This window comes from Calypte anna, chromosome 15 (genome assembly GCF_003957555.1).
Source record: "Calypte anna isolate BGI_N300 chromosome 15, bCalAnn1_v1.p, whole genome shotgun sequence".
In the NCBI taxonomy this organism is placed as follows: Eukaryota; Metazoa; Chordata; class Aves; order Apodiformes; family Trochilidae; genus Calypte; species Calypte anna.
This window is the reverse complement of record NC_044261.1, coordinates 13,776,408-13,801,822: the sequence shown is the minus strand read 5'-3', so window position 1 is coordinate 13,801,822 and position 25,415 is coordinate 13,776,408. Positions and strand designations below refer to the sequence as shown.

The following is a 25,415-nucleotide window of genomic DNA, read 5'->3' as shown; positions in this document are numbered from 1 at the left end:
CGGGAGCGGGGGCGGGGGGGGGCGGGGATCGGGACAAGGCGGAGGAGGGGAGGACGGGACCGGGACAGCGACACGGGGACAGCCACAGTGCCCACCCCCCCATCTCCCCAGCACGGGGGGGGATGTGACACAGCGGGGGGGTGACAAGCACATCCCCCCCACCCCCTCCGCATCCTCCCCGCACCTCACCTCGGGTAATGATGCGGCGGGGGGGGGAGGGGATGGGGGGAAGGAGGATGGGACCCGCCCGCTGCTCCCTGGTGGGGCAGCTGGGGAACCGGAGGAACAGGGATGCACCGAGCCCGGCAGCTGCAAACACCCCCGACCTCCACAACGGGGATGTGCTGTGTGTGTGTGTGTTCCCCCCCCCCAGGCAGGACCAAGTGAAACCCCGCAGCGGTTCAGTTATAAACATCGGGAATTTTATTTAAAAAAAAAACCGTCACAACCGTTAACAGCGTCGCAGCCGGCGGGGGGTGGGGGGCAGCATGCTCGCAGGAGGGCGGGGGCCGAGGGGGGCTTCGTAACAACCGGTTTTAAAGGGAGGAGGAAGTGGGGGGGGGGGGGAACACCTCGGCAGCTACGGCTGAACTTGGCTTGAATGTTTCTCCACAAACGGTGAAAAATACTAAAGTACAGACGAGGAATAACCATAATGTTGTGGCCAACATTATAAATATGGAATTATAAATTTAAAACATTTTTTTTCTGGTTTTAAAAAATAAATCTGGTAGGAAATGCAGCCTCGGGGGGTGGGGGTTTGAGGAGGGGAGGGGGGGGTCACGGCGCTAGTAGGGTCGGTCTCTGCGCTCCTGGCGGTGCTCACCCCTGTGGGGAGGGGGGGGAACAGGGGTCAGAGCAGTGCCTGCGACCCCCGGGACAGGGTGGTCTCAAACCATCTGCCTCATCACTCTCTTGCCCCACTGCTCTCCCACACTCCTTATCTCCTGCCCCCCTCTTGCCCTGTAACCCCTTGCCCCCTAACCCCCTCCTTGCCTCCCCACCCTCTTGCTCCATAACCCCTCCTCCCATCCTCCCTCAAATCCCTCCCACCCCCCATCCCACCTCGCCCCCCCAAATCCCTCTTCCCATCCTCCTCATCCCCCCACTTGCCCCATAAACCCCTCACCCCACACTCTCTTGCCCCCATAACTCCACACCCCACTCCCCTCTTTCCCCTCTCATCTCTTGCCCTCTCTCCTTGCCCCACAACTCCTCCTCCCAACCCCCTCAACCCCCTCACTTGCCTCCCCATAACCCCTCACCTCACTCCTCCCTCACCCCTTGCCCTCCCCTTCACTTTCCCCATAACCCCCCACCTCTCAGCCCATAACCCCTCTCCCCACCCATCCCCAGTGCCACCCTGTCCCCTTCCTCAGTGTCAGTGCCCCCCCCACCCCCTTCCCAGGACCCCCCCCCCCCATACTTACTTGTCCATCTTTCCCATTCCTCCGCGCCGTCCACCTCTGCCTCCACCTCCCATCTGCTCCATCAGGGGGCCTGGGGGACCCCCAGGGCCTCCACCACCACCTCCTCCACCTCCTCCTCCTCGCCGTCCTCCTCCTCCATAGCCCCCTCGATCCATCCCCCGGCCTCCTCTGAAGCCACCTCTGTCACCACCACGGCCACCTCTGAACATGCCACCGGGTCCCCCCCGGTCCATTAGGCCACCTCCTCGCCCACCTCGCATCCCCCCAGGGCCACCTCGCCCACGGTCACCACCTGGGAGAGAGGAGAAAAAAAACTCAGAGCACCCTGAGCTGGGTGGGTGGGTTGGAGGGGGGGGGGGGGGTTCCAGTCCTGCAGCCCCACCCCCAAGGAGGTCCAGGAGCAGTTGGGAGCACCTCAAGGTGGCCCCTGAGGGCAGCACCCTGCATCTCCTGGTGAGGAGGTTCCCTGGGGAACTGGGGTGCCAAGGATGGTCCCAAGAAGAGCCCCAGCATTGCTGGGAGAGCTGGGGAGTGCAGGGCAGGGTGCTGCCACTACCGTGACACAGCCAAGGTGACACAAATCCCTGGGAGCTCTCAGAGATGGGAACAGCCACTCCATGGGAAGGCAACACCACTGAGAAGCCCAAAACCACTGAGGAGCCCCAGGTCACTTCTTGACGAGCCCAAAACCACTCCCTAAAGAACCTCAAGTCATTCCTTGAGGATCCCAAAAACGTGTCCCCAAGGATCTCATTCCCCGAGGAGCCAAACCCAGGCTTACAGCCATGAGCTCCACACACACCTACCTGGAGGGGGAAAGGGAGGTGGGAGGAACCCTTCTGGTTTAGGAGCCTTGCACTGGTTGCACTCTGTTCTCCAGGCGAAGTTCTGGTTTCCACAGCCCCTGGGTGAAAACACCAGTTACCAACTGGGTAACACTGGGAAGAGCTGCTTGGAGAGCATGAGGTGACACCAAAGCTGGTCAGCAGGCACCCCAGGCAGTGACACTGTCCCACTGTCCCTCCCTGCTCTAGACCTTCCTCAGAGAGCCCAGCACGTTATTCTGGGAAAGGTTTCTTTATCCCAGCCAGCACCTGGGAATGGTGAGACCCCCTCCCGGGTGAGAGCTGGGGCTGTTGTCCCCACAGCTGGAGTGACCACCGAGGTGCCAGGCTGTGCCAGGCTGGATACTCACGGGTTGGGACACTGCCAGTCCCCAGCTCGGTGCTGGACGCTCCCGCCAGAGGGGTTTCCCCTGGATCCCCGTGGTCCTCTGGAGGAGAAGCCACCCCTGTCTCCACCTCTGCCTCCCATCCTGCCCATGGGGCCACTTGGAGGCCCCCCGGGGCCACCAGGTCCCCCCGGACCTGCAGGAAAGGTTCTGTTAATCCCAGGAGGCACCCAAGCAGGGCAGAGGGAAGAGGCTGGGCCAGGCCCTTTGGGGAACTGGGGGGGTTTGGAAGGTACCTCCACGGAGAGGGGGGGGCATTCCCCGCTGCTCCCGGGGGGCCATCCCACCCCTCATGCTGTTCATGGGGCCCTTCTTCCGTGCCAGGCTCACTTTGAGCTTGCTCCCCTGGAAATCCTTCCCTAGGAGGAAGACAAGAGGCAGGAGTGTCACCATCTTGCACATCCCCAGGTCCCAGTGTCCCCCACAACCACTCCCAATCCTTGTCAGTGTCAGAGAGACCAGAAGGGCAAAATTCCACCTGTGGCACTGCAGAAACTCCCAGGATGGGAGACAGCAGGTGACAGATGCCCAGGTAACTGAGGACAACCACAGCCCACAAGCACCACACCTGTCCCAGTTAAAACCAGGAACTTCTTCAGCAGAAGTTGGACCAGGTGATCCTTGAGGTCCCTTCCAATTTGGAAATCTATGAAGTTTGACCACTTTGAGGCAGCCTTCAATGATTCTACACCCACTGAGGATGGAAATGCTGCCTTGGGTGGGACAAGAACCCATCCCAATCCCCCCAGTCTCCTCACCATCAAACCATTCAATGGCTGTTTTGGCAGTAGTGGGGTCATCATAAGCCACTGTAGCATCTCCTTTGGGTTTCCCAGTTTCTTTGTCAATGTAGAGGTTGATCATTGGCTGCCCAGTCCTCTTGTTCATCTGGAAGGACAGCAAAATGTCACCTCAAGTCCCATTTCCTCTAAAGCTGGGTGGAGATTTGCTCTCCTCTCTTCTGCTCTTGAGACAACTGAGCAGCATTCTGGGGACTTGGTGGCAGGAGAAATGGCAGCTCTGGCAGTGACTGCCTGGACAGCCCAGCAAATGAAGGAACTGGCCCAGTATGGAGCTGCCCAGACCCAGCTGCAGCCTCCCCATCCTCCTCCTTTGCCCTCCACACCTCCCCAGCCCCTCACATGTCCCACCAGATCCTCAGGGACAGGATTCCTCCGTGGTCACAAGTGTTTGTTCTTTTCCACAAGCCCACAGGACAAAAGGTTCTGCTCATTCCACTTCCCAACCTACCCAGCTCCCAGGAATGTGGGGGGGAGAAGGTGGGTGATCCATTCCTGTCCTACCTGCTGGAGGTTTCTCCTCACCTTGACAACTCCACACTGTTTGAAGAAGTCTGCCAGCTCCTCCAGGGTCACATTGTCATTGAGTCCCTGCACATACACTGAACTGTTGTCCGAGTCCTCATCTGGGTCCATAGGCGGGCCTAGGAGACAATTCAGGCTGTCAGGGCAGGCAGGAGATGGTGACAAAACAGGAGGGAGAACTCTGCATCCCCTCAGCCAGCTATGGCTTCACTCCCAATCAGGGGATTTATGGAATGACTAAAAAAACCTCGGTGCTGAGCAGCTGCCCAGGTGCTGAGCTGGCCGAGCTGCTTCTCCTGCCATGGACACCCAGCACCAGGAGAACCTCCTGGCTGTGCTGACCGCCTCTTTCCTGCAAGGCTGATGCAGAACTCCCATCCCTGCCTGATGAGCAGGAAATGAAAGGAGCTGCAGGGCCACAGGGCAGGGTGGCAGCAGGAGAGGCTGCTGTGCACAAGTTCTGGGGTGAGGCTGCTGGCAAAGGGCTTTCTGCTGAGCCAGAGCCCAGGGGTGGCTCCCCCAAAGCCCACGGGGTTCCTGGGGAGGAGGGGAAGAGTCTCACAAGCACAAAATCATTCTGGTAGAAAGAGCTTTAAGATCATCCAAGTCCAACCATGAACCCAACTCTGCCCAGCCCAGCACTAACCCCTGTCCCTCAGCACCACTTCTCCAGGGCTCTGAAACCCCTCCAGGGATGGGCATTCAACCCCGTCCCCAGGCAGTGTTTCATCACCCTGTCAGTGAAGAAGTTTCTCCTCAGCTCCAACCTAAACCTCCCCTGGGCAACTTGAAGCCATTTCCTCTTGTCCTGTTGCTTGTTACTAGGGAGCAGAGGCCAACCCCCCCTTGCTACAAGATGTGTGGTTTGCCACCAGTCTAGTTCTAATGAATCAGGAATCAAGAAATAAAACCATAGAATGGTTTGGGTTGGAAGGGACCTTAGAGCTCATCTCCAACCCCCCTGCCATGGGCAGGGACACCTCTCATCCAGCCCAGGTTGCTCCAAGCCCCATCCAACCTGGCCTTGAACACCTCCAGGGAGGGAGCAGCCACAGCTCCTTTGGGCAGGCTGTCCCGGAGTCTCACCACCCTCCTACTGAAGAACTTCTTCCTAAGATACAGCCTAAACCTATTTGATAAACCAGGAACCAAGAAATTAATCATAGAATGGTTTGGGTTAGAAGGGACCTTAGAGCTCATCTCCTCCAATCTCCCTGCCATGGCCAGGGACACATCCCACTGGAGCAGGTTGCTCAGAGCCTCACCCAACCTGGCCTTGAACACCCCCAGGGATGGGGCAGCCACAGAGTTTCTGGGCAGTCTGTGCCAGGTCTGAAATGGAATGGCAAATGGTGGAGCATCCCTGTCCTCCTACAGAAGGGCAACATCTCCCATACCTTCAGCCCCACCCAGAGCAGAGAACCAGCAGAGACATCTCCATTTCGCCCATACCATTACCTAAATCAAGGTCGGGTCCTTCTTCCATGTGTCCTGCCAGGTGGGAAAGAAGCACAAGAAGCTGTGTTAGTGCCTGAGGTGCAGGCTGCAGAACTGACACACACAACACTAGCTACTTTATAACCACCATTCCATGGCGCTGGTTAAACTCCTGCACTGCGAACAGCAGCACTGCACCTTTACTGGGTGATCAGGTTGCTAGTTTTAGCAGCCTTTCCAACCATTAACCATTATTACACTGGGGTGTTTGGGGTTTTTTTGGGTTTTTTTTTGGTTTTGGATTTTTTAATGCTTTACCAGGCCAATGGGTTTTACGTTCATTAATAAAAAAGTTACTTTAAAGAAAAAACAAAACAAAAATAATAATAATAAAAAAATATTAAATCCAAACCATTTATTCTCCCCAAATTACAGAAGTGGTTGCTCAATTCTTCCATGTCACCCTATGTCTTGTAACCACATACCCCTGGCATCGCCGGCAGTACCCATTACAGTCTGGTTGCATATGTTTCATTTTTAACCACTTAAAAACTAATCAAAATTTACACTTTTGTCATTCTACAAACTGACTGCCATTTTTCATCATCATCATCATCATCATCATCATCATTTTTTTATTTTTTTTTTTAACACTATCCATTGTAATGCTCAAAAACTTACCACCAGGCTTATTGAAGCCACCTCGCTCTCCAGCGCTGCTGGGGGGATAAACGAAGAAATGAAGGCCTTTCCCTTTACAAAGCCAGTACCTCTCGGAGCCTCTGTGGCTCACTGGGAAGAAGGGCACTGGCTAAACATCTCCAAACAATGCATCTGTCTGGCTCTCTCTCATCTCGGCACTCTGCCTTTCTTCAGGGCAGCTTGCTCAAATTTCCTTTCCATATAACGCAACCTCGCTTGGGTTTTAGACACCACTTTGCTGTTGGTACCCTCGCATGACTTGGTAAGGGTATTAGCGGTGCAATACTTAGCCAAAAAAAAAAAAAAAAAAAAAAAAAAAAAAAAGTTGTTTTGAGTGTTAGGAATTGTTGGGTTTGGTTTTTTTTTGCTTTAGTGGGGTTGTTGGCTGGTCAACTCCCTCCCCTCTGCGTGTACATAAAGGTGCACCCTCAGCCTCTGGCAGCGCCGGAGCAGAACGAGCCCGTGGGTTCCCTGACATTAACAGTTTAAAAAAAAAAAAAAAAAGATGAAAAAAGAAATAAAAGCAGGAGACAACCACACGCAAGACCTACAACACAGTTCAGCTGACATTTCTCTGCTTGAACCCTGCGTATAAAGCCATACATTCAGGTCTGAATTTCACAAGTCTCTGCGGAAGGGAGAACTTACAGAGTACAGGGGGGGCTCGGGGGGCCTGGGGTGCAGCTTTGTGGACACAGAGCAGGATGGCCCATGGAGGCAAAAGCCTGAAAAAGCTGAGGAATTAGGGAAATGCCACCTGAAAAGGATTGGATGGTTCTTGCTTTTCCTTTTGGGGTTTTTTTTTGTTTTTTTTTTTTTTTCCTTTCGAATTTTGTTTGGCAGGAGAGGAGCAGAGGAGGGAGAGCACTGTCTGTTTTCTAGCAAGTATTGCACCTCTAATACTGGAGAAAAAAAAAAAGTTGTCAATACACAGTTTTCAAGCTGTTGCATGCAGCTTCTCCTCCTCTCAGTTAAAAGTACACACCGTTTATGTAATGTCTCTCTAAAACAACACACGTTTACACTTTTTTTGTTGTTGTTAACGTTACACAATTCTAAAGCAGTATACCTCCTCTGGTTTTATTACCAAACAACACGTAGGCAGTTACCAAAGTTACAGAAGGATTCCGTTTATACAATCAATACATTTGGTTAAAAAAAAAAAATATATATATATATCCTATGTATATTTTTTTCCTCTCCATATGGACACCGTGTCTAGTCCCACTTTTCATTATGCTGCCGGCTGAGTACTGAGTACTTTTTAAGTACTGAGGTGTTTACAAGGCTCTCACTTTGTAACCTGTAGCATATAAATGCGACAAAGCATGTTAAAAAGTTTCCACGTTTGAACAGCCAAGGAAAATATAAAATAATTGAGTCAATGATAAAAGGGCACGTTAAGAACATCGAGCTCCTTACCTGCTGGAGACACTGAAATCCATCACCACAGCATGATAAGGGCCAAGTTCCCCTACCTGCCCCTGGCCTTCAAAGGAGGGCACCTCTGCTAGGGACAGCAGAAAACCTGTCCCAGGGGACCCTTTTCCAGGGAAAATCGTGGGGGGGAATCACTAGGTGGGCAATTTCAGCTTGGATTAGGGAGTGAAATCAAAGAAAGAGAGGTTGGCAAATCTTTGGCAGGAGAAGGTCTGAAGGGAGCTAAGAAATTTGAAGATGTGATGATTGACATTTCAAGTGCCTGCATCTACTTTTAAACCATTAGAGATCAAGAAATACGTCCATGGGTGAAATCTTTATGCAGAACCAGGGAACTCTGTTCCACACAAGCCAATTCAGGCTGGGTGTGTTCTGACACAAGCCTGTCTTTTTTCTGCTGTTTCCAGGGAGTTGGATTTCTCTGATAAAGATTTCAGGCCACTTTATTTCGACAGAGCTATGCAGAATGGGACTACAGATCACCAAACTGGTTCTAAAACCCCCTCAGAAGTTGCCTCTGCTGCTGTTCCAGGTGCCCTGCCCAGCCCCACACCTCCTGCCTACCCCCCAGGGACACTCTGCATAGCTCTGCAGGACAGTGAGAAGGGAAGGAACACACACAAAGCCACAGCCTCCTGCTCTGGAGGAGCCTTTGGGATCAGTTCTCCTTCCTCACCACTAGCAAAACAAACGTCACTGGAAAGGGAGACACGCTGCTGAGCTGAAGGCAGAGAGGTTTGAACCAAATCAGGTTTTGCCATCAGTTAAAATGGCCAAACTGATTTAGAGCACCTGAATGCTCCAAGGGGGAGCAGGCCTGGGAGCCCAGTCAGAGCTCTCTACATTCTCAGGGTCTATCTTCAGGCTCCAACCAAGCTCGGAGTGTTTGTGGTCACTCAGAGCCCTGGCTGTGACAGCAGCAATCTGCCCCGGGCACACACTGATGTGCTACTGCTGAGGTGAAGAGTCTGAACAGGGGAGGTTTCTGCCTTGTACATACCTGGACTGTCAAGATTCCCACTGCCCAGGCACAGGGAGTGACCCCTGGCCCTGGTGGGAGGTTTGTGTGTGTTCAATCCTGAGTTATGGTTAAACCCTGCAGAGGATTTCACCTCTGGGTGACCACGAAGGGAGCTGAAAGTTCCATGTTTAGCAATATCCCCAATTCCCTCCCCAGGGACCCCAACCACCTGCAGGATGAAAAAAAAAACAAAAAACCAAACCAAATACCCAAACAGATCCTGCTCCTGTTTCCCTTTAGGAGAATATTTCCATGGCTGAGAAGCAGTATTGTTTCCCCATGGAAGTACAGTTGGGAAGGTCAACCTTTCAGTCCCTTCTTTTCCATTTCAAATCCTACAGGTAAACCAGAATTAGAGAAAAGGAGAAAAGATTTGCTCTTACCCCATTCCACCACGTCCTCCTCCCCGCCCACCTCTGCTCATGCCTCCACGATCATATCCCCCTCTTCCCCTGCCCCGGGTATCAGGACCACTCATGTTCCGGTTCTCTCCTGGGCCTGAAAAGCCTCCAGATTCCTGTCCATAAACATTCATGCTGCTGGGATGGTCCTGACGGAAGGAACCTGAGGAAGTTTGCAAGCAAAACGTTAGAGGGAGCTGGAGGCAGGAATGGCTGGAAACCACCTGTCCCCTTTTTAAAGCCTTTTCACACCTGTCTGCAGCATCCAAAGAGAATCCTGGGAGAGAGCTTAAAGCTCATCCATTCCCACCCCCATTCCATGGGCAGGGACACCTCCCCCAGCCCAGGGTGCTCCAAGCCCCATCCAACCTTCAACACTGCCAGGGATGGGGCAGCCACAGCTTCTGGGGGCAACCTGGGACAGGGGCTCAGCACCCTCACACCAAACAACTTCTCCCTCCCCAACATCTCCTCTCCATCTCCCCTCTTGCAGCTGGAAACCCTTCCCCTCACCCCATCCCTCCCTGTCCTTGTCCCAAGTCCCTCCCCAGCTTTCCTGGAGCCCCTTCAGGCACTGGAAGCTGCTCTAAGGTCCCCCCCAGAGTTTCCTCTTCTCTGTAATTATGACAATCATTTGCTCCAGTATTAATTTAAGGAGAGCTGTGCCCTTCCTGTTGCCATTATCCAGTTTCCCAGTACGTCCCACCAACCCCAACTCTGCAGAGCTGCTGCCTGCCCAAACCAAACCCCCCCCACCCAGCCTGGCCCACTCCCCACAACTTTTAAGTGCTTCTGTGTTTTTCACCCCCCTTCTCCCCCCAGTTCCCCTTCCCCAGGCTGAGGGGAGCCTAGCAACCACCCCAGATGCCTTTTTCCAGTGCAGCAGAGGCTCTGCCTCTCAGAGCTGCAAGGTTTACATGCAAAAGAAGACCAAGAGTCAGGAGGCTGCCCCTCTTCACCCCTTGCACTCACTCTGTGGGCCGTAGCTGCTGCTCTGCTGGCTGTACTGGCTGGGGGCCTGGCTATAGGAGGCTGTGGGGGGTGGGTAACTGGTTGGGGGGGGCTGTTGCCCATAGCTGCTCTGCTGGCCGTAGCTGGGCTGCTGTCCGTAGGTGCTCTGTTGCCCGTAGGTGCTCTGCTGGGAGTAAGTGCTCTGGTCATAACTGCTTGGCTGTGTGGAGGGGTAGCTGGAAGAGAAAAGCATTGTAGAGATGAAACTCCACTGGAAAAGGGTGGATTTAGGTCAGACAGCAAGGAAAAATTGTTTGGTGTGAGGGTGCTGAGCCCCTGTCCCAGGTTGCCCCCAGAAGCTGTGGCTGCCCCATCCCTGGCAGTGTTGAAGGTTGGATGGGGCTTGGAGCACCCTGGGCTGGGGGAGGTGTCCCTGACCATGGCAGGGGTGGCACTGGGGGAGCTTTAAGGTCCCTTCCCACCCAAACCATTCTGGGACTCTGTGACTTCTATGAATTCAGCCACGTGCAGTGGGCTGCAGAAGTGGCTCACACTAGAAGGTAATGCAATTAAAAGCCATATGTGTTGCTGTAAACCATTTAAAAAGGTTTGAAGTCATCCTGGGGAGGTCAGTCTGGTGGCAGGAGACAAAACAGACTGCTCAAAGCAAAATCCATGGAACTGTTCACTCTTTTATTTGTGCCTCTAGGAAGAGGCAGAAGTGCCAGGGCCAAACTGAGTGAAGAGACTCCTCCTCCACCTGGGCACTGACAGAACAGTTCCCGCTCAGCCTTTCAGACACTTTAGAAATCACCATCAGCTTATTCAACACATCCTGAGGGAAAAGGTGAGCCTCTCACCAAAGCCACATATAAGGAAGCAGCAAAAGGTTCCTACAACAGACTCTGTATCTAAGAAATGCCTCAAATTTGTCATTGTCACATGCTGCCACTGCAGGCGTGTTCACCCCCGTGCTGACAGCCTCAGTCTGCCTACAACAAGCAGAACCTCCAAAAAACCCACATCTCCCCCCCCTCCCAGGACACCAAACCTCCTTCTTCTCTCTTCTCCTACAGATTTTTATTTTTGCCCACGTTAACCCACGGGGACAGAGTTGGGGGGAGGGACAGAATTACCTGGTGGGGGGGTAGGATGGTGGGGCAGTGACAGGCTGCATGGGGTAGCTGGCAGGCACCTGGGGGTAGCTGTAGTTGCTCTGACCATAGCCCAGGCTGGGCTGGCTGTAGCCTGTTGTACTTGACTGGGGCTGGCTGGTTTCTGCTGGTTTGCTGCCATCCTGGGGTCTGTGGAGCAAAATTGAATGAGAAAAGTGCAAAAGTCCCACCCCTGCATCAGCAATTACCAGGGAGGTGGTTGTGCCCCTGTGCTGGGTGCTACTGAGGCTGCACCTCCAATCCTAGGGTCAGTTCTGGGCCCCTCAGGACCAGAAGGACATTGAGGGGTTGGAGTGTGTCCAGAGAAGGACAATGGAGCTGGGGAAGGGTCTGGAGCAGGAGTCTGCCCAGGAGCAGCTGAGGGCCCTGGGGGTGCTGATCCTGGAGCAGAGGAGGCTGAGGGGAGACCTTGTGGCTCTCTGCAACCCCCTGAGAGGAGGTTGGAGCCAGGGGGGGTCGGGCTCTGCTCCCAAGGAACAAGGGATGGGACAAGAGGAACTTTTGGCCTCAAATTATGCCAGGGGAGGTTTAGGTTGGAGCTGGGGAACGATTTCTCCCTGGAAAGGGTTGTCAAGGGCCTGGCCCAGGCTGCCCAGGACAGGGCTGGAGTCCCCATCATCCCTGGAGATGTTAAAAAACCATGAAGATGTGGCACTTTGGGACATGGTTTAGTGGGGACAGTGGGGTTGAGTTTCCAACCTGAATGATTCTATGACCTCTGGGAGGAGGCAGGTGCTCAGAACCCACTCCCAGGCCCTATCTGTTTGGGCAGCATTACAAGTTGGCACCACATCAGTGTCAGTGGCTCTGGCAACAACTCCCATATAGTTATTAAACACTCTGAACATTTTAGCACCTGCTGGGGGGGGGTGTTTGCACAGTCTCCTACCAGCAGGGAAGGACTGGGCTGCACCCTGACCAGAGAGCTCAGAGCAGGGCAGCTTCTGCTTATTATTCTGCTCAAGGGTGAGGGACTCATTAGACTTTGGCCCTGGAATTGGGTGGAGGACAGACACAAAATGGGCAGGGAAGAGGTGGGCAGCCTGAGCTGCTTTTTGCACAACACTTGGAAAGAATTAGCTCCAAAGCAGCAGCCAGCAAAGGTTGTCAGTTCAATGCCCCATTGTTTGGGCTGGAATCCTGTGCAAGCAGATATTGCCCCACATAGGTTATCCCATGAAAGGGAAAGGGCATTGGGGGTGGGACCAGATGACCTTTAAAGGTTCCTTCCAGCCCAAACCACGCTGGGATTCTGTCTTTAGTATGAACTAGCTTGAGGCCTGAAAACAAACAGAATCCTTTGCATGTGACTCACACCTCCTGTTCTTTTATGTTTGTCCCACACTTTGTAATCTCTGAGTGCCTGTCAGAGTAGGGTAAGAAGAGTTAAGCTACTTTTGCTGTACAAGCTGGGAAAAATACTTTAATGATGTTAGGATTCATACTTCAAAGTGTAATCTGACAGAGAGAGAGAGAGAGCTGTGCCAAGCTCCACCTTTCCTTGCTGGAGTGGTTGCTACAAACATCAGGTAAAGGAAAAAAAATGTTTTAACTCACCACTAAGAAAGTTTCCATTATGCATTCTGATTCTTTCATATCCTGAGCAAACAATTAAACTAAATATACTACTGATAGTGCCCAGAAATGAGAGATTTAAAAAGGAAATTGCCTACAGCACAAGCAGGCAGTCACAGTACAGAACAGTATCCTGCCTGGCCCCCCGACTCCGAATCAGACCAGGCTGCTCCCTTTTCTGTCCTACACCCTGAGCTGAGAACCTGGTTTTGCTGCCTGGTTGTTCCCCTCATCTCCCTGCCACTCCTCTGACTCACTATGCTAGAGCAGATCCCACCCATACCCCCTCCCCCAGCCCTGAACCAGGCAGGATGGGATGTGGCGGGAGCGCAGCTCAAGCAAGAGGTGAAGTGTGAGTTTCACCCACAGGTCACAGTTCAACTGGTAGGTCGTGGGGCTCCCCCACAAGGGCAGAGCCCACCCAGAGGGGGGGGTCCAGGCTGTACCTGGTGGGAGCTGAGGCTGCCGGCTGCTGCCCATAGGCTGGGTAGGCGGGTTGGGTGCCATAAGCGGAGGGTGCTGGGTAGGAGGCCTGGGTGGTGGTCACCGTGGCGGTGCTGGTGTCGTAGGTGGCTGTGCCGTACCCCTGGACAGGCTGACTGTAGGCTGGGGGGGCTGTTGGGGTGCTGTAACCTACAAGAGATGACAGCCTGGTCAGGTCAGAAGGTGGAGCTCCTGGTGGTGATTTCTCAGCCCACGGGTGTGGCAAACGTTTCACCGCCACAAAAAAGCCCCACGGGTAGAACCCCTCCGCCAAAAAAATGATCAACCCACCCCCACTGCCTCAGAGATCCCCCCCAGCTCCCAAATAACAGGTTCTGAGGAGCTTGCTGGAAGCCTCCCAGCCACAGGCTACTTCCTAAAGGAAGCTCAGGGCTAATGGAGTCAAGGGCAAGCTGAGGCACACAGCGGCTCCTGCACACTGAACAAAGCTGCTCTGAGCCCTGAAGCAAAGTAAATCTGTTGGTTTAAGAAGCAGAGCCTCATCCTCTCAGCTTTTTCAAAAAATAGATGCATGAAACAGCACTGGGTTGACTTGACAAAGTCTTTCTGAGTCACTTCCCAAGTCTCATTTTAAATCAGTAAATCTGGAAACAAAAAGAAAAGCACTTTACATTTGCTTTAACTGAAGGGTTAGGTCAAAAAAGACATGGCTCCTGATGTTTTATGTTTCACCTTTCATACAATTTCAGTTTTAGGTTAAAAGCTTAGAGCCCATACATTTATTTCTGAGCAATGTTAGAGGAATGTCCAAGATCCCAAACCAGCTCCACTTAAATTCATCTTTCCAGCAGCCCCCAGTGTGTAATTTACCCCACCAATGGGCTTGTGAACTGTAAACCCAGTAAAAACAGTGGCTTTTTAGAGTTAAGAACCTTGCAAGCAGGTTTGCAAGATCAGGAAAAAGAGCCTTGAATGAAAAAAAAGATCAATTAAACATGCTGTGAATAAAGCTGACTTACTGAAATACAAAACATCGACAGCCAAAGAGCAACCAGCTGCCTCCTTGATGTATTTTAATTGCATTTGTTAAGATAACAGCTTCTCCACTGCTTGTTTTTAATAAATCCAGGCCATTTGTGACATCCTCTTCCTCCTCATTCTATGGCATTTTAGGCAAATTCTGCTGTGGTTTTTTATTTCAATTCCTTAATTTGCAAACCAGAAGTCCCTCCTGCAGAGCAGAGCGTGCCCTCCCGGAGCTTGGTGGCACTTCCACATCTGGTTGTCCCTGCCACAAAACCAGGACCCTGCTCACCTCCTCCTTCAACAGCAAGGGAAGAGGAAGAGAAGCAAGAGGAGGAAGCCTGTGGATCATGTTGGTTAAAAACCCAAAATTGAGCTGCAAAGAGCAACGTGGGAGCACAAGCTAGCTCTCCCACCAGGTAATAACTCACGTGGCTCACCAGGAAAATCAGTTTTTCTGGTCAAAATTCTTCTTTGCCAAGAGGTTGGCTGAAAAGCCAAGTCCTGTTCTGTGTGTTGCTGAGGAAGATGAACAGGATGATGCCAAACAGGATAAAAGCCATTGGTTTTAGAGCCTGGGACAAATTTCAAGTCTGCAGATTGAAACACTACAGTGTTTTCCACAGAGAGCACAACACCAGAAGTTAAAAAAATCCTTCCTCAAGCTGGCCAAAGCATGGCCACTGACTGAAGGAGCCTGCTTGCCAAAGTACAGCCTGCAATTTGTGTCCCTGAAGCCACAGCCTTGCCCTGAGCTGTTCTTGTCCCTCTGAGTCCCCAGGCTGAGAGCACAAAGCCCTCCAAGCAAGGAGAGCTTGCTGTCACCTGGCTCTGCACAGTCACCCGAATAAAAGGGAAGGAAAAACAATCCTGAATTTTAACAGTTCAGCTCTAGAGGGAGCATTCCCCTCGTGCAAGGAAGGGTTTGTAGCAGGAAAAGCCAAGGCAGTGATTTAACAGCCCCCTCCCTTGGTCTCAATTGTCACTTCAGGGACTTAAGTTGTGCTCTGACAATCCTCCAGGGCTGTATTTTTTCTCTCTCCTCCTCTCCTCACCACTTATCAAGCTAAACGTTGAGTCTGCAGAACAGAATCTGCAAGAAGAAGAGAAGAACTTTTGATAACCTGCTTTGAGGAGCCTGTTTTAAGTGGCTCAGTTTCTTCTCCAAGTATGAAGCCAAACCCCTACTGATGTCTTGGAACTCTTCAGGTGGAGGGGAAGCTTGGAGGATTTGGTCCCCAAGAAGATATCAACTGAAAAGAGTGGATCTCCAGAGCTTTATTCTGGCCAATAAGCAGCAGGTTTTGGAGGCTCTCCCTGATGTGAGGAGTATTAAGGGTCTGCAAACACAGAGTGCTGCAGTGAGGGTTCAGGGGAGGGAGGCAGAGGTTTCTCTTTGCTCCACTGGGATGTTGCTCTTGGTTTGTGGTGGTGGAGGCAGCTGTGGGGGTGTTCTTTCCCAAGTCTGAATGCCATCAGAAAGTAAACCAAACATAACCTTAAATTGCAGAGGTCAAAAGAGAAGGAGGGGCTAAGAGAGTCACTCCCACTCAGCTACTTAAAGAAGATCCTACTCAGACCTTTGAAATGATGTCTTTTCCCCCAAAAGGACACCGTTAGGAAGCCAATAACCCTAACAGATGCAGCTCTTTATTTACTCTTGTAATTCATGCTTATACAGGGCCCATGATTAAACAGAGCAACCCTGACCCCTGAAGCTGATGGATAATCCCCTAATCCAGCTGCCACCAGGGAGCCGCACAGGAGCTGAACCTCCTTTTCTCTGTAATAAACCAACTGTGTGACTCCAAAACACCTTTACTGGCTGCTCAGGAAGGGAAGAACCCAACCTGGGCAGTAAATCTCACCTTGGCAGCCAGGAGCCTCATCTGAGGCTTTGAAGAGACACAGAGAACCTCTCTAACACTCCTGCATGGTCCCCAGAGGTTCATCTGCACAGGATTTGAATTTCCCTGACCACAACAGCATCTTACCCCCCCCCCCCCCAGATAGGTTGTTGAGAGTAAATAAAAAGGCACTTTGCTTTTAAATAACTGCAGACAACCCTTTGCTACAAAAACGCAATGCCTGGGGAAAACAAACTGAGATTCAACCACAAAAACTGCACAGCTCTTAGGGCATAAAGATGTATGCCTCAGGCAGCCCCCTGGGCTGGGAGACAGGCTGGAAGCAGTGCCAGTCTGGCCGCTGGAGGAGAGGGGAGGTGGAAAGGGGATTAAACACAACCTGGCACCCCAGACCTGGGGAGTAGAGCATGGCACCCAGAGGGGCCTGGAGAGGCTGGAGAAGTGGGCTTGTGCAAACTGCAGGGAGTTCAACAAGGTTCTGCACCAAGACAATGCCATGACAAATGGGAGGAGAAAGGATTTGAGGGCAGCCCTGAGGAGAAGGACTTGGAGAGGGTGGTGGACCAGAAGCTTAACATGAGCCCAGAAACCAAGCAGGCCCTGGGCTGCATCCAAAGAAGCACAGACAGAGGGCAAGGGAGGGGATTCTCCCCCTCTGCTCTGTCTCAGACCCCACTGGAGTTCTGGGTCCAGTTCTAGAGTCCCCAACATCAGAAGGACACAGAGCTCCTGGAAGGTTGTCCAGAGGAGCCCACTGAAAATGCTCAGAGGGCTGAAGCACCTCCCTGGGAAGCCAGGCTCAGGATTGGGGTTGTTTCAGCCTGGAGAAGAGGAGGCTCCCAGGTGAGCTCAGAGAACCTTCCAATATCTGAAGGGGCTACAAGGAAAGCTGGGGGAGGGCTTTGGACACGGGGGGTAGGGAGAGGACATGGGGAAATTATTTAAAACTTGAATAGGGGGGATTTAGATTAGATAATTAAAATTGGTTTGGTTGTGAGGGTGCTGAGCCCTGTCCCAGGTTGCCCCCAGAAGCTGTTGGCTGCCCCCATCCCTGGCAGTGTTGAAGGTTGGATGGGGCTTTGGAGCACCCTGGGCTGGGGGAGGGGTCCCTGACCATGGCAGGGGTGGCACTGGGGCGGCTTTAAGGTCCCCTCCCACCCAAACCATTTGATGATGATGGACACCAACAGGACTGCCACAGAGCAGTCCTACACACAACAAAAGGCAAACCCTGCTTGAAAGCCTGATGTGATTTTTTCACTTGACTGCTTCCTGAGTTTCCTTTTGTTTGGTTGGTTTTTGTTTGGTTTTTGCGGGGGTGGAAAGAAAATGGACTATTTGCCTAAAAACTACAAGCTGTGTAGAAAAGGTGATTAAAATTATTATTCCTGCAGCAAACGTACTCTTAAGGGAAAAGCAGGAAATAAACAGACTCCTGTGACTCCTGCAGGAGTTAAAAGACTCAAAACATTTTTTAAGAAAGAAATTGTGAGTCCAAAAAATCCTTCTGTCTGCCAATTTATGTCCATAAAGTTTTAAATTAAATTAAAAAAAAAAAGCCCAAACCTGTAGATAACCCCATGTAATGCTGGCTAAAGGGTACTGGCTCTCAGTCTGTGCCAAGTGCCAGGCAGAAGTTTTCCTTCTTGTGAAGATGTTCAATGTTTTAAGTCCCACACCAATCCTTCTCTCCCCTGTGAAACATTTTTCCTCAGCTCCTGTGGCCAGACACCTCCTTGTTCCCTGGCTTTGGAAGTCTTTCAGAAAGCTCCCCTCATTAAACATTTCTGATGTCTCTGAGAGCAGAGGATGACTCTGCAGAAAATGGTCCCCAAGGGATTACAGGGAGGAAAATCTGCTTTTTTCAAAGATTCCTCAATACTCAACTCTAAGTGGACCAGAACTGAATGGTTGTTTTCTTTTAGGCATTAAGACACTGGCAGGTACAAAACTCCAGCCCAAAGCAGAGATGTTGGCAGAGTTTCCAGCACATTAATGAACACGTGGCACGTGCTGGAATCCCAAAGCCAAGAGGGAGCATGTGGTGGTGTCCTGGCCATGTCCAACCAGGCAGTTTACCCTTTAGGAAAGGGAAGGACAGTGGGGTTGGGTTGACTCAAAACACTCAGTTGGCTGTTGTTATTGGCTCAGGAGCTTTTAGCTCCAAAGGATGTCACCTGGAGGCTTTCCAGGGAGGTGGGGAGGGCAAAATTTTACTGTCACCATGGTGCTAATGCTGAGTGGTTTTGGAATTCAAACTGAGTAACATCCAAAGGGCTAACACCGCCAGGATGAGAGAGCATTCCCCACTGCAAGAATAAGCAGGAGGGTCAAACCTGGACTGGTCCTTTCTAGTGGGGGAAGCACAAGACAAAATCAGAGGGCACAATAATCAGAAGGGCACCCTGACTGCCACCCAGTGGGGTTTCAGACCAGCAAAGCACTCAGGGATGGGGTTGCGAGAGCAGCCCCACCACACACTCCTGGCTGGGGACCCTGCACAGTCCTGCGTAATTCCACAGCACCCAAAACCCTCCCTGACAAAACTGAGCAGGCAGGTTTCATTCACTCCTCCCCACAACACACACACACACACGTTCACATCATTCCAAAACGCCCTGGGCTCCAGGAAAGCTCTGAAGAAGGGAACTCTTCCACAGCAGTGTCTGCAGGAATTCAGCAGGGTTTGGGCTGTGGGTTGCCCAGGGTTTAGCTCTCCCCCAGGGCTTTGGGAGCCTCTTACCAGCAGGGGGCTGCCCGTAGGAGGTGGCGTATGCCGTCTGCCCGTAGGTAGCAGTGGTCTGGGGCTGGGTGTAGCTGACATCCGGGGGTTGCCATAGGTCCCGTAACTCTGTTGCCCGTAGGTCTGTACAAAGAGGAACACAAAGTAGTTCTGCCCCCAGAATATTGACAGCCGTGACAGTGTGCGTGTGTGCGGGGGGGGGCCACAGGACTGAAAAACAATCAGAGGCTGCGGAAGTTTGGGTGCTACCACCCATTTCAGGTCAGCACTGCAAATAGAGTCCCAAAGACAGTTTTTAAAACATCAGGATGGAGGGATGCCTCTTGATAATTTCTGCATAAACTGCTTTTAATAATTGTTTTAAAATATTTTAGATAAATTTAAATTAATTTGCCCTTCATAAATTATTTTTAATAATTTATTACAAAACTTCTGGTTTAGTATACACACTTTGTGTGTATTATTAAACATACACACTTCTGTTCTGCATAAAGCAAAAAGGTGAAAGCATCCAGCTCCTCAGAACTGCCAGGGGCACTCATCAACACCCACAGGACTCCCCAGGGTGACCCTGAAACCCGGGGGGGGGGTGGGACTACTCAGAGGGCAGAACTCCACACAGTAAACCAAACCTTTTACTGCAGCAGAAAAACTGCCTTGATGCTGTTGGAGGAAACCTATTCAAGTTTCCATGAAGTTATTCTGAATATTCTTGCACCTCCCACTCAGGAGGTTATATAGGCAAGATGCATCCAAGGACTTATCCACCCAAAACTGTGGTTACAGATGCTGAGAGCAGCTCTGGAGCTCCTGACACGCGCTGGATTATTCCTCCCCTACCCTGGTGATCCCCAGGAAAGCTGGGGAAGGACATTCTTAAGAGCATGGAGTGATAGGATGAAAGGGAATGGCTTGAAACTGGAGGAGGGAAGACTGAGGTGAGATGTTGGGAAGCAATTGTTTGGTGTGAGGGTGCTGAGCCCCAGGTTGCTCCCAGAAGCTGTGGCTGCCCCATCCCTGGCAGTGCTGAAGGCTGGATGGGGCTTGGAGCACCCTGGGCTGGGGGAGGTGTCCCTGACCATGGCAGGGGTGGCACTGGGGGGGGCTTTAAGGTCCCCTCCCACCCAAACCACTCTAGGATGAATGTGGAGGTGCTGGTGCTGCAGTTACCACACACCTCAAACAGGATGGAAGCCTTCCCCAGCTCTGGGCAGCCAGTGGTTTGCTTTAGAGAAAGCCCAGTGACAGCTCAGGAAGCACCACAAAGACTGCTCTAACCTCCAGGTTCCCCAGGGATTTCCTGACTCCTCTGGGAGCTGGAAATTAAATATCTTTTGGGATCTAAACCAGTGGTACTGGTGAGCGAGCCACCTCACCTCCTTATCCATCCATGTAAGCAGCACACAGTCCTGGCAATAACTCTGTCTCAAAACACTTATTTAAAATAAAAATGACTGTCACTGCCATTAAAGCTGACTCAAATGCCCAGACTGACCCTGTGCTCCTCCTGTAATGTGGATATTTTGGCAAAAAAGCCTCCTGGCCCTGCCAAAGAACCAGAATTCAGGCAGCCTGGGCCCAGTTGGTGCAGGCAGCAGCAGGCAGCATGGCACTGGCAGCACTGCTGTTGCCACAACCAACCAGAATTCACCCACTTGAAGCTGCTCAGCTCTGCTCCTCCACGACATGGTGGGGTTTAGGTACTCCTGGGCAGTGGGATCTGCCCTTCAAAAACCTCTCTGGAGAGAATTAATCCACCCCATTTTGTGAGGACAAAAGTTTTCCTTTGAAAATATTTTTTGGAATGTGTATACCAATGTGGGTTTAGTCACCTGGATGCTCAAGATTAACAATCAGCATGGTTTAATTCACCTCTTGAAGACCATCACTGTTTTGCAGCCAAGCCAAGCAAAGGTACTAAGAATTGTAGCAACAATACCTCCAGGAAAAAAGAAATAAACCTTCCCTCCTCCTCTTCCTTTGTCCAGCTGCTGCCACCTCACAAGCAGCAATCTTTCCTTCCCTCTTTTGTCTTTTTTTCCCAGGGTTTTTCTCCTACACCCAAATAGCCCCAGCATGAGGCTCTCCACAAACCCCCTCAGGCTGAGATGATTACCAAAGCAGGGGACACTCAAGGCTCCTTGACACTGAGGTTGTTTTCCCTTGAAGAAAGCACTCTGGGATGGGTGAGAAGCTACAAGACAACTTTTAATGACAGATTTTGAGGCTGCTGCTCTTTTTTTTTTTTTTTTTTTTTTTTTTTTGGGGGGTGAGGGGAGGCTGGCAGAGCCCTGGGTAGTTTACAGGCAGACACATGATTCCACAGCAATTCTAAAGCCATGCTGTGCTTTACCTGGGTGGTCTGTGCATATCCTTGAGCTGGCTGAGGTGCATATGCACTGTAGCTGTGGAAGGAATTTTAAAGACATTTTAGAATGTGCAGGAGGTCAATGACAGGAGAATTTTCCCCTCTCCAAATGCCAAAAGGCTACAAGATAAAAAACCCCTAAAACCTTTAGGATTTACAAACATATCTTAAGACTACATCAGAGTTCTGATACATTTAGCTTACATCTTTTTAAAATAAAAAGAGGATAAGGGCAGAATGCTACTTACCCTGCTGAGCTGCAGCTTGGCTATAGGTACTATAATCTGCAACAAAAGAAAAGAGGGGGGGGGGAAGAAAGTTTGACAAAGTCTTAACAACATTAACAGTGTAAGAGCACAGCAGCTGGAATTTCCTCCTGCAGCTTGAAAGACCTGCTATAAACCACTGGTAATCCAGTCTGAAAAGAGAGGAAGGTAAGGGCAAATTTCAGCCTTTTTGAAGGAAACAAACCCCTCTTCCCTTCATTGTTCCCACCCTTTGCAGCAGCAACTTTGATCTCAAATGACCCCGTGTTAATTTAACTGCCACCCTGGATGACACCCAGGGGGGCTGGGGGGAGGGAGGTGCTTTGGAACAAAAGAAACACAGGGGCTGAGACTTATAAGCCCCCCCCAGCTTCCAAGGGCCACGTTGCAAGGGTTTGGGGTCTGCAGGACCCACCAGGCTTCCCTCTTCCTATTTAGCTTTCAAAGACACAAACAAATGGCTGGAAAGTTCTAACACTTGGCCCCTAGCAGAGTTCCACCTTCCCCACAGCCCTGATCCATGCCAAGAGACTGATTTAGAGACCCAAAATCCTGAGAAACCAAGGAGAAAAAAAAGCTATGCTGAACCAGATTGCTGGTGGGGGAGTGGAAAATGTGTCTGCATGGCAGTTCCAGGGCTCTGCTTGAGAGGATTACACAGCTCCTGAACCTGTGCTTTCCCTCAAAGTCACCAAGCAGCTCCAAATGGCTGGAGAGGATGAACTGAGCCAGGTTCAACCTCTCCTGGGACACCAAAAGTCCCAAGGACAGAGCCCAGGACTGAGTTCAGCCCTTGGTGGCATCTGCTGTGTGAGCTGAGGCAGAGGGGGGAATGTGCAGAGCTCTTCTTAGTCCTGTGCTGGGTTTTGGTGTTCTTATCACCAGGGTAGCCTGATTTGGGGTTAGAAAACTGAAGATGATGAATCTGAGGAACCCAGCTGATGTTTTCCTACAGCCTCAAGGCATTCCTGGGGTGTCTGGACCTCTCTGACACTGTTATCATCACCAAAGGGGAAGGAGCACCAGGAAGGATTTGGAAAATACTCTTTCTATTCACCAGAACCTCCATGGATTCACCCCCAACAAAGCTTTCCTTCTTCTAACCACACTAGGTGAGCTCACAGCTCTTCCTCCCCTGAGCCTGCAGCTCTGACAGTGACTTTTGGCAGATCTGGATCTCTCCAATCCTCCTGCTGCCCAGGAGTACACAAGGCAGAGGAGTGACACCCAGGCACAACAAAAAAGGCACTGAGGTGCCACCCAAAAGTCTTCCCTGCTCCTCAGACACACCACAGGAGATGTTCAACTCCTGCCTCCCTTACAGCTTGTTGTGCTTCACACCCCTTCACTAAACTCAGGCTTTTAAATTTTATTTTCAGGCCCCAGCTGGGCTCTAAGCTCTGCTAAACCCCCCCGAGTGGTAAAACCCATGAACACCCTCACCCATTCTCCCTCTCCCACCACCAGCACCCCTCCAGCCCCTCCCTAAACTTCCACATTTCCCATTTAATATTCATTTTCTGCACCCCTTTGGGTTACCACAGTCCTCTACCTGGCAGACCCCCAGCAACCTACCCCCACCCCCACCCTCCCCAAAATGCTGCTGGGGGTCTCAGTGTGCTTTGAGCCCCCCCCATCACACCCCTTTTCCCACAGCCCTACCAAGACACCACATCTTCCCCTCTGCAGGCTTTAAATGCAGGTGTGGATTTTGCAATCTGTCTCTGGCAGTCCCTTGAAATTTGGTGGGATTTGGATTCAGGCAAAATTAAAAAAAAAAAAAAAAAAAAAAAAAAAATTTAAAAAAACTATTCTGGTTCACTTTGTTAAAAACCACCTCAGAGCTTTTATTTTCAGGGGGGAAATCATCCTTCTCTTTCCCAAGGCTGAAGAGCACAATAGCACAGCTGAAAAGAGCAGCTCCCTGTGTTTCCATTTCCATGTATGAAGTGGCAAGGCAGAAGGCAGTTGTACTTTTAAACCCCGTTTTGATAATTCCAGCAGTCCACCTTGCTTTAATAACTTTCATTTTTTAAAAAAATAAACATTAAAACACCAAACCAACCATTCCTCCAAACAAATACCCTCAGGCCCCAGGGTTTGGGACGCTTTGTGGAGTGGTGGGGCTGAGAGGCTTTAGGGCAACTTTGAGGTTGATTTTGCTGGGGTAAAAAAAAAAAAAAAATCACATTTTTTGACCTTTCTGCATCCCAACTGCTATCAAAAGGATGGTTCCTTCTGTGATGTTTCACCCGTTTTATTCAAAGAAATTACAGCTGCACCTGAAACCACCCCGAACGGCCACCAGAGGAGAGGGAAAAAGAGGGAAAAGAGGGCAAAGAGCTCTCCTTGGGCCTGGGAAGAGCAGAACCCATGAGATCTGGAGCCTCAGGAGCCCCTCCCGCAGCACACAAACCCCCAACCCATCCCCGGGAGCACAACCCGGACACACAGGGACACCGGGGGGCTCCGATCCCCTCAGGGACCGAGACGGACTGGGAAGGGTTGATCCAGGACGGCCGCCGGGAAGGAACCCCAGAGGGCAGCGGGGCTCAGGGCCTCGCCCCGCCGTGACTGGGCCGCGCCCCCGCCGCTCTCCCCGCCCTTCTCCCCTCGGCGGCGCGGGCGGCCCCAGCTCCCGGGGCCCTTCCTGAGGGCCGCTGGTGAGTGGCGGCCGCTCGGGTTCCGGCATTTCCCCCCGTGGAGGTCCCAGCCCGGCCCTCTCCTCCCCCCTCCCCGGCCCTCTCACCCGTCGACGCCATTTTCTCGCCTTCCTCCTCCGCGCTCCCAACGTCCGCCCGCAGCCCCGCCCCGCGCAAGCGCCCCGATGGCTCCTACCACAGCGCTGCAGGGGGGGAACGGGGAGACCCCGAGTGAGGCTGCACAACGGAGATCCCCCCCTGACCCGCCCCGACGCCCTCCCGATGGTCGCAGCGCTCTGAGAAGAACCAGGACCGGGCCGGCCGGTGGCGGCGACCGCTCGGAAGGACGACGGGTGTCCCCCGGGAATAGGCGCTCCTCCCCCCCCCGGCATCCAGCAGGATGGTTCGGCCCGCGGCCGTTAGGGACCGTCGCACAAGAGACGTTAAGGGCGGGGAGGCGGAGCGGGAGGGCGTGCTGGGCTTGACGTCATCGCGGCGCCCGTTACGTCACCGCCGGGGTGTGACATGGTGGCGAGCTGCGCGCGAGGGGTGGTGGCTTTTGACGTCACACAGCAGCGAAGGGCGGCGTGTGGCTTCTCCTCGACGCCCCTCGGCAGGGACGGTGGCCAGGTGTGACGTCACCACCCTGACGTCACGCTCCGGCAAGAGACACCACCCCACACACACGCCCGGTCACGCGCAAGCGACACCGCACCGGGGGGTGGGTGGGGTGGGAGCGTGGCGGAGGGGCTTTCCCTCCCACCCGCAATCTCCTGGCACCCCACGCCATGTCGCGATGTGACATCACGTGTGTGACATCATCCGTGACAATCGTCCTGGCACGCTGCGTGCAGGTGCCCGGCAGGGACAGGAGTGCCACCTCCTCCTCCCGTGTGTACGTGTCTCCGTGTCCCCAGGTGCCACTCTGCTCCCCCGCCACCCACCCCCCGTGGGACACCGCCCCGGACCCCCCTCCCGTCCCCATGTGCCCCCCGGCGGTGCCGCCGTGGCCCAGGGACACGCAGGACGGGGATCGGGAGGCGTTTAATGACCCGCGGTCCCAGAGCGCAGGGACAAAGCGCACGCGGGCGAGGGGAGTGTCCCAGCGGAGGGGGGATGACTGTCCCACTGCTGTCCCACCCCCCATGGCCGGGGGTGGTGGTGGCATTTAAACCCCCCAGAGCTGCACAAAGGGTTAGGGACAAGAAATGGGTCCGGATCGGGAGGGACAGAAATGGGGCGGGGGTCCCTGCCCCCTCCCTCATCTCCTCCTCTGAAGAGGGGGCGTCAAGAAACATCGCTGGGGGCGAAGCTTTGCGGGAGGGCGGTGCCATGACACCAGCTGGCACCAGGTGGCCTGGGGGGGCCCGGGG

The 25,415-nt window shown here is 52.5% G+C and overlaps 1 protein-coding gene across 1 annotated transcript; it reads right to left on the bottom strand.

The window, feature by feature from the left end:
- Window positions 1-400: 400 nt before the first annotated feature.
- On the bottom strand, window positions 401-24,215 carry EWSR1 (EWS RNA binding protein 1). The gene is given in 18 exon segments (XM_030460440.1): window positions 401-828; window positions 1,431-1,722; window positions 2,237-2,334; window positions 2,626-2,797; window positions 2,898-3,020; window positions 3,420-3,549; window positions 3,987-4,105; window positions 5,445-5,477; window positions 6,105-6,142; window positions 8,970-9,150; window positions 9,960-10,174; window positions 11,075-11,242; window positions 13,135-13,321; window positions 18,767-18,850; window positions 18,853-18,889; window positions 21,120-21,172; window positions 21,383-21,418; window positions 24,150-24,215. Coding segments are annotated over 18 exon segments (2,019 nt in total). The 5' UTR covers window positions 24,163-24,215; the 3' UTR covers window positions 401-788.
- Between the last annotated feature and the right edge of the window lie 1,200 nt (window positions 24,216-25,415).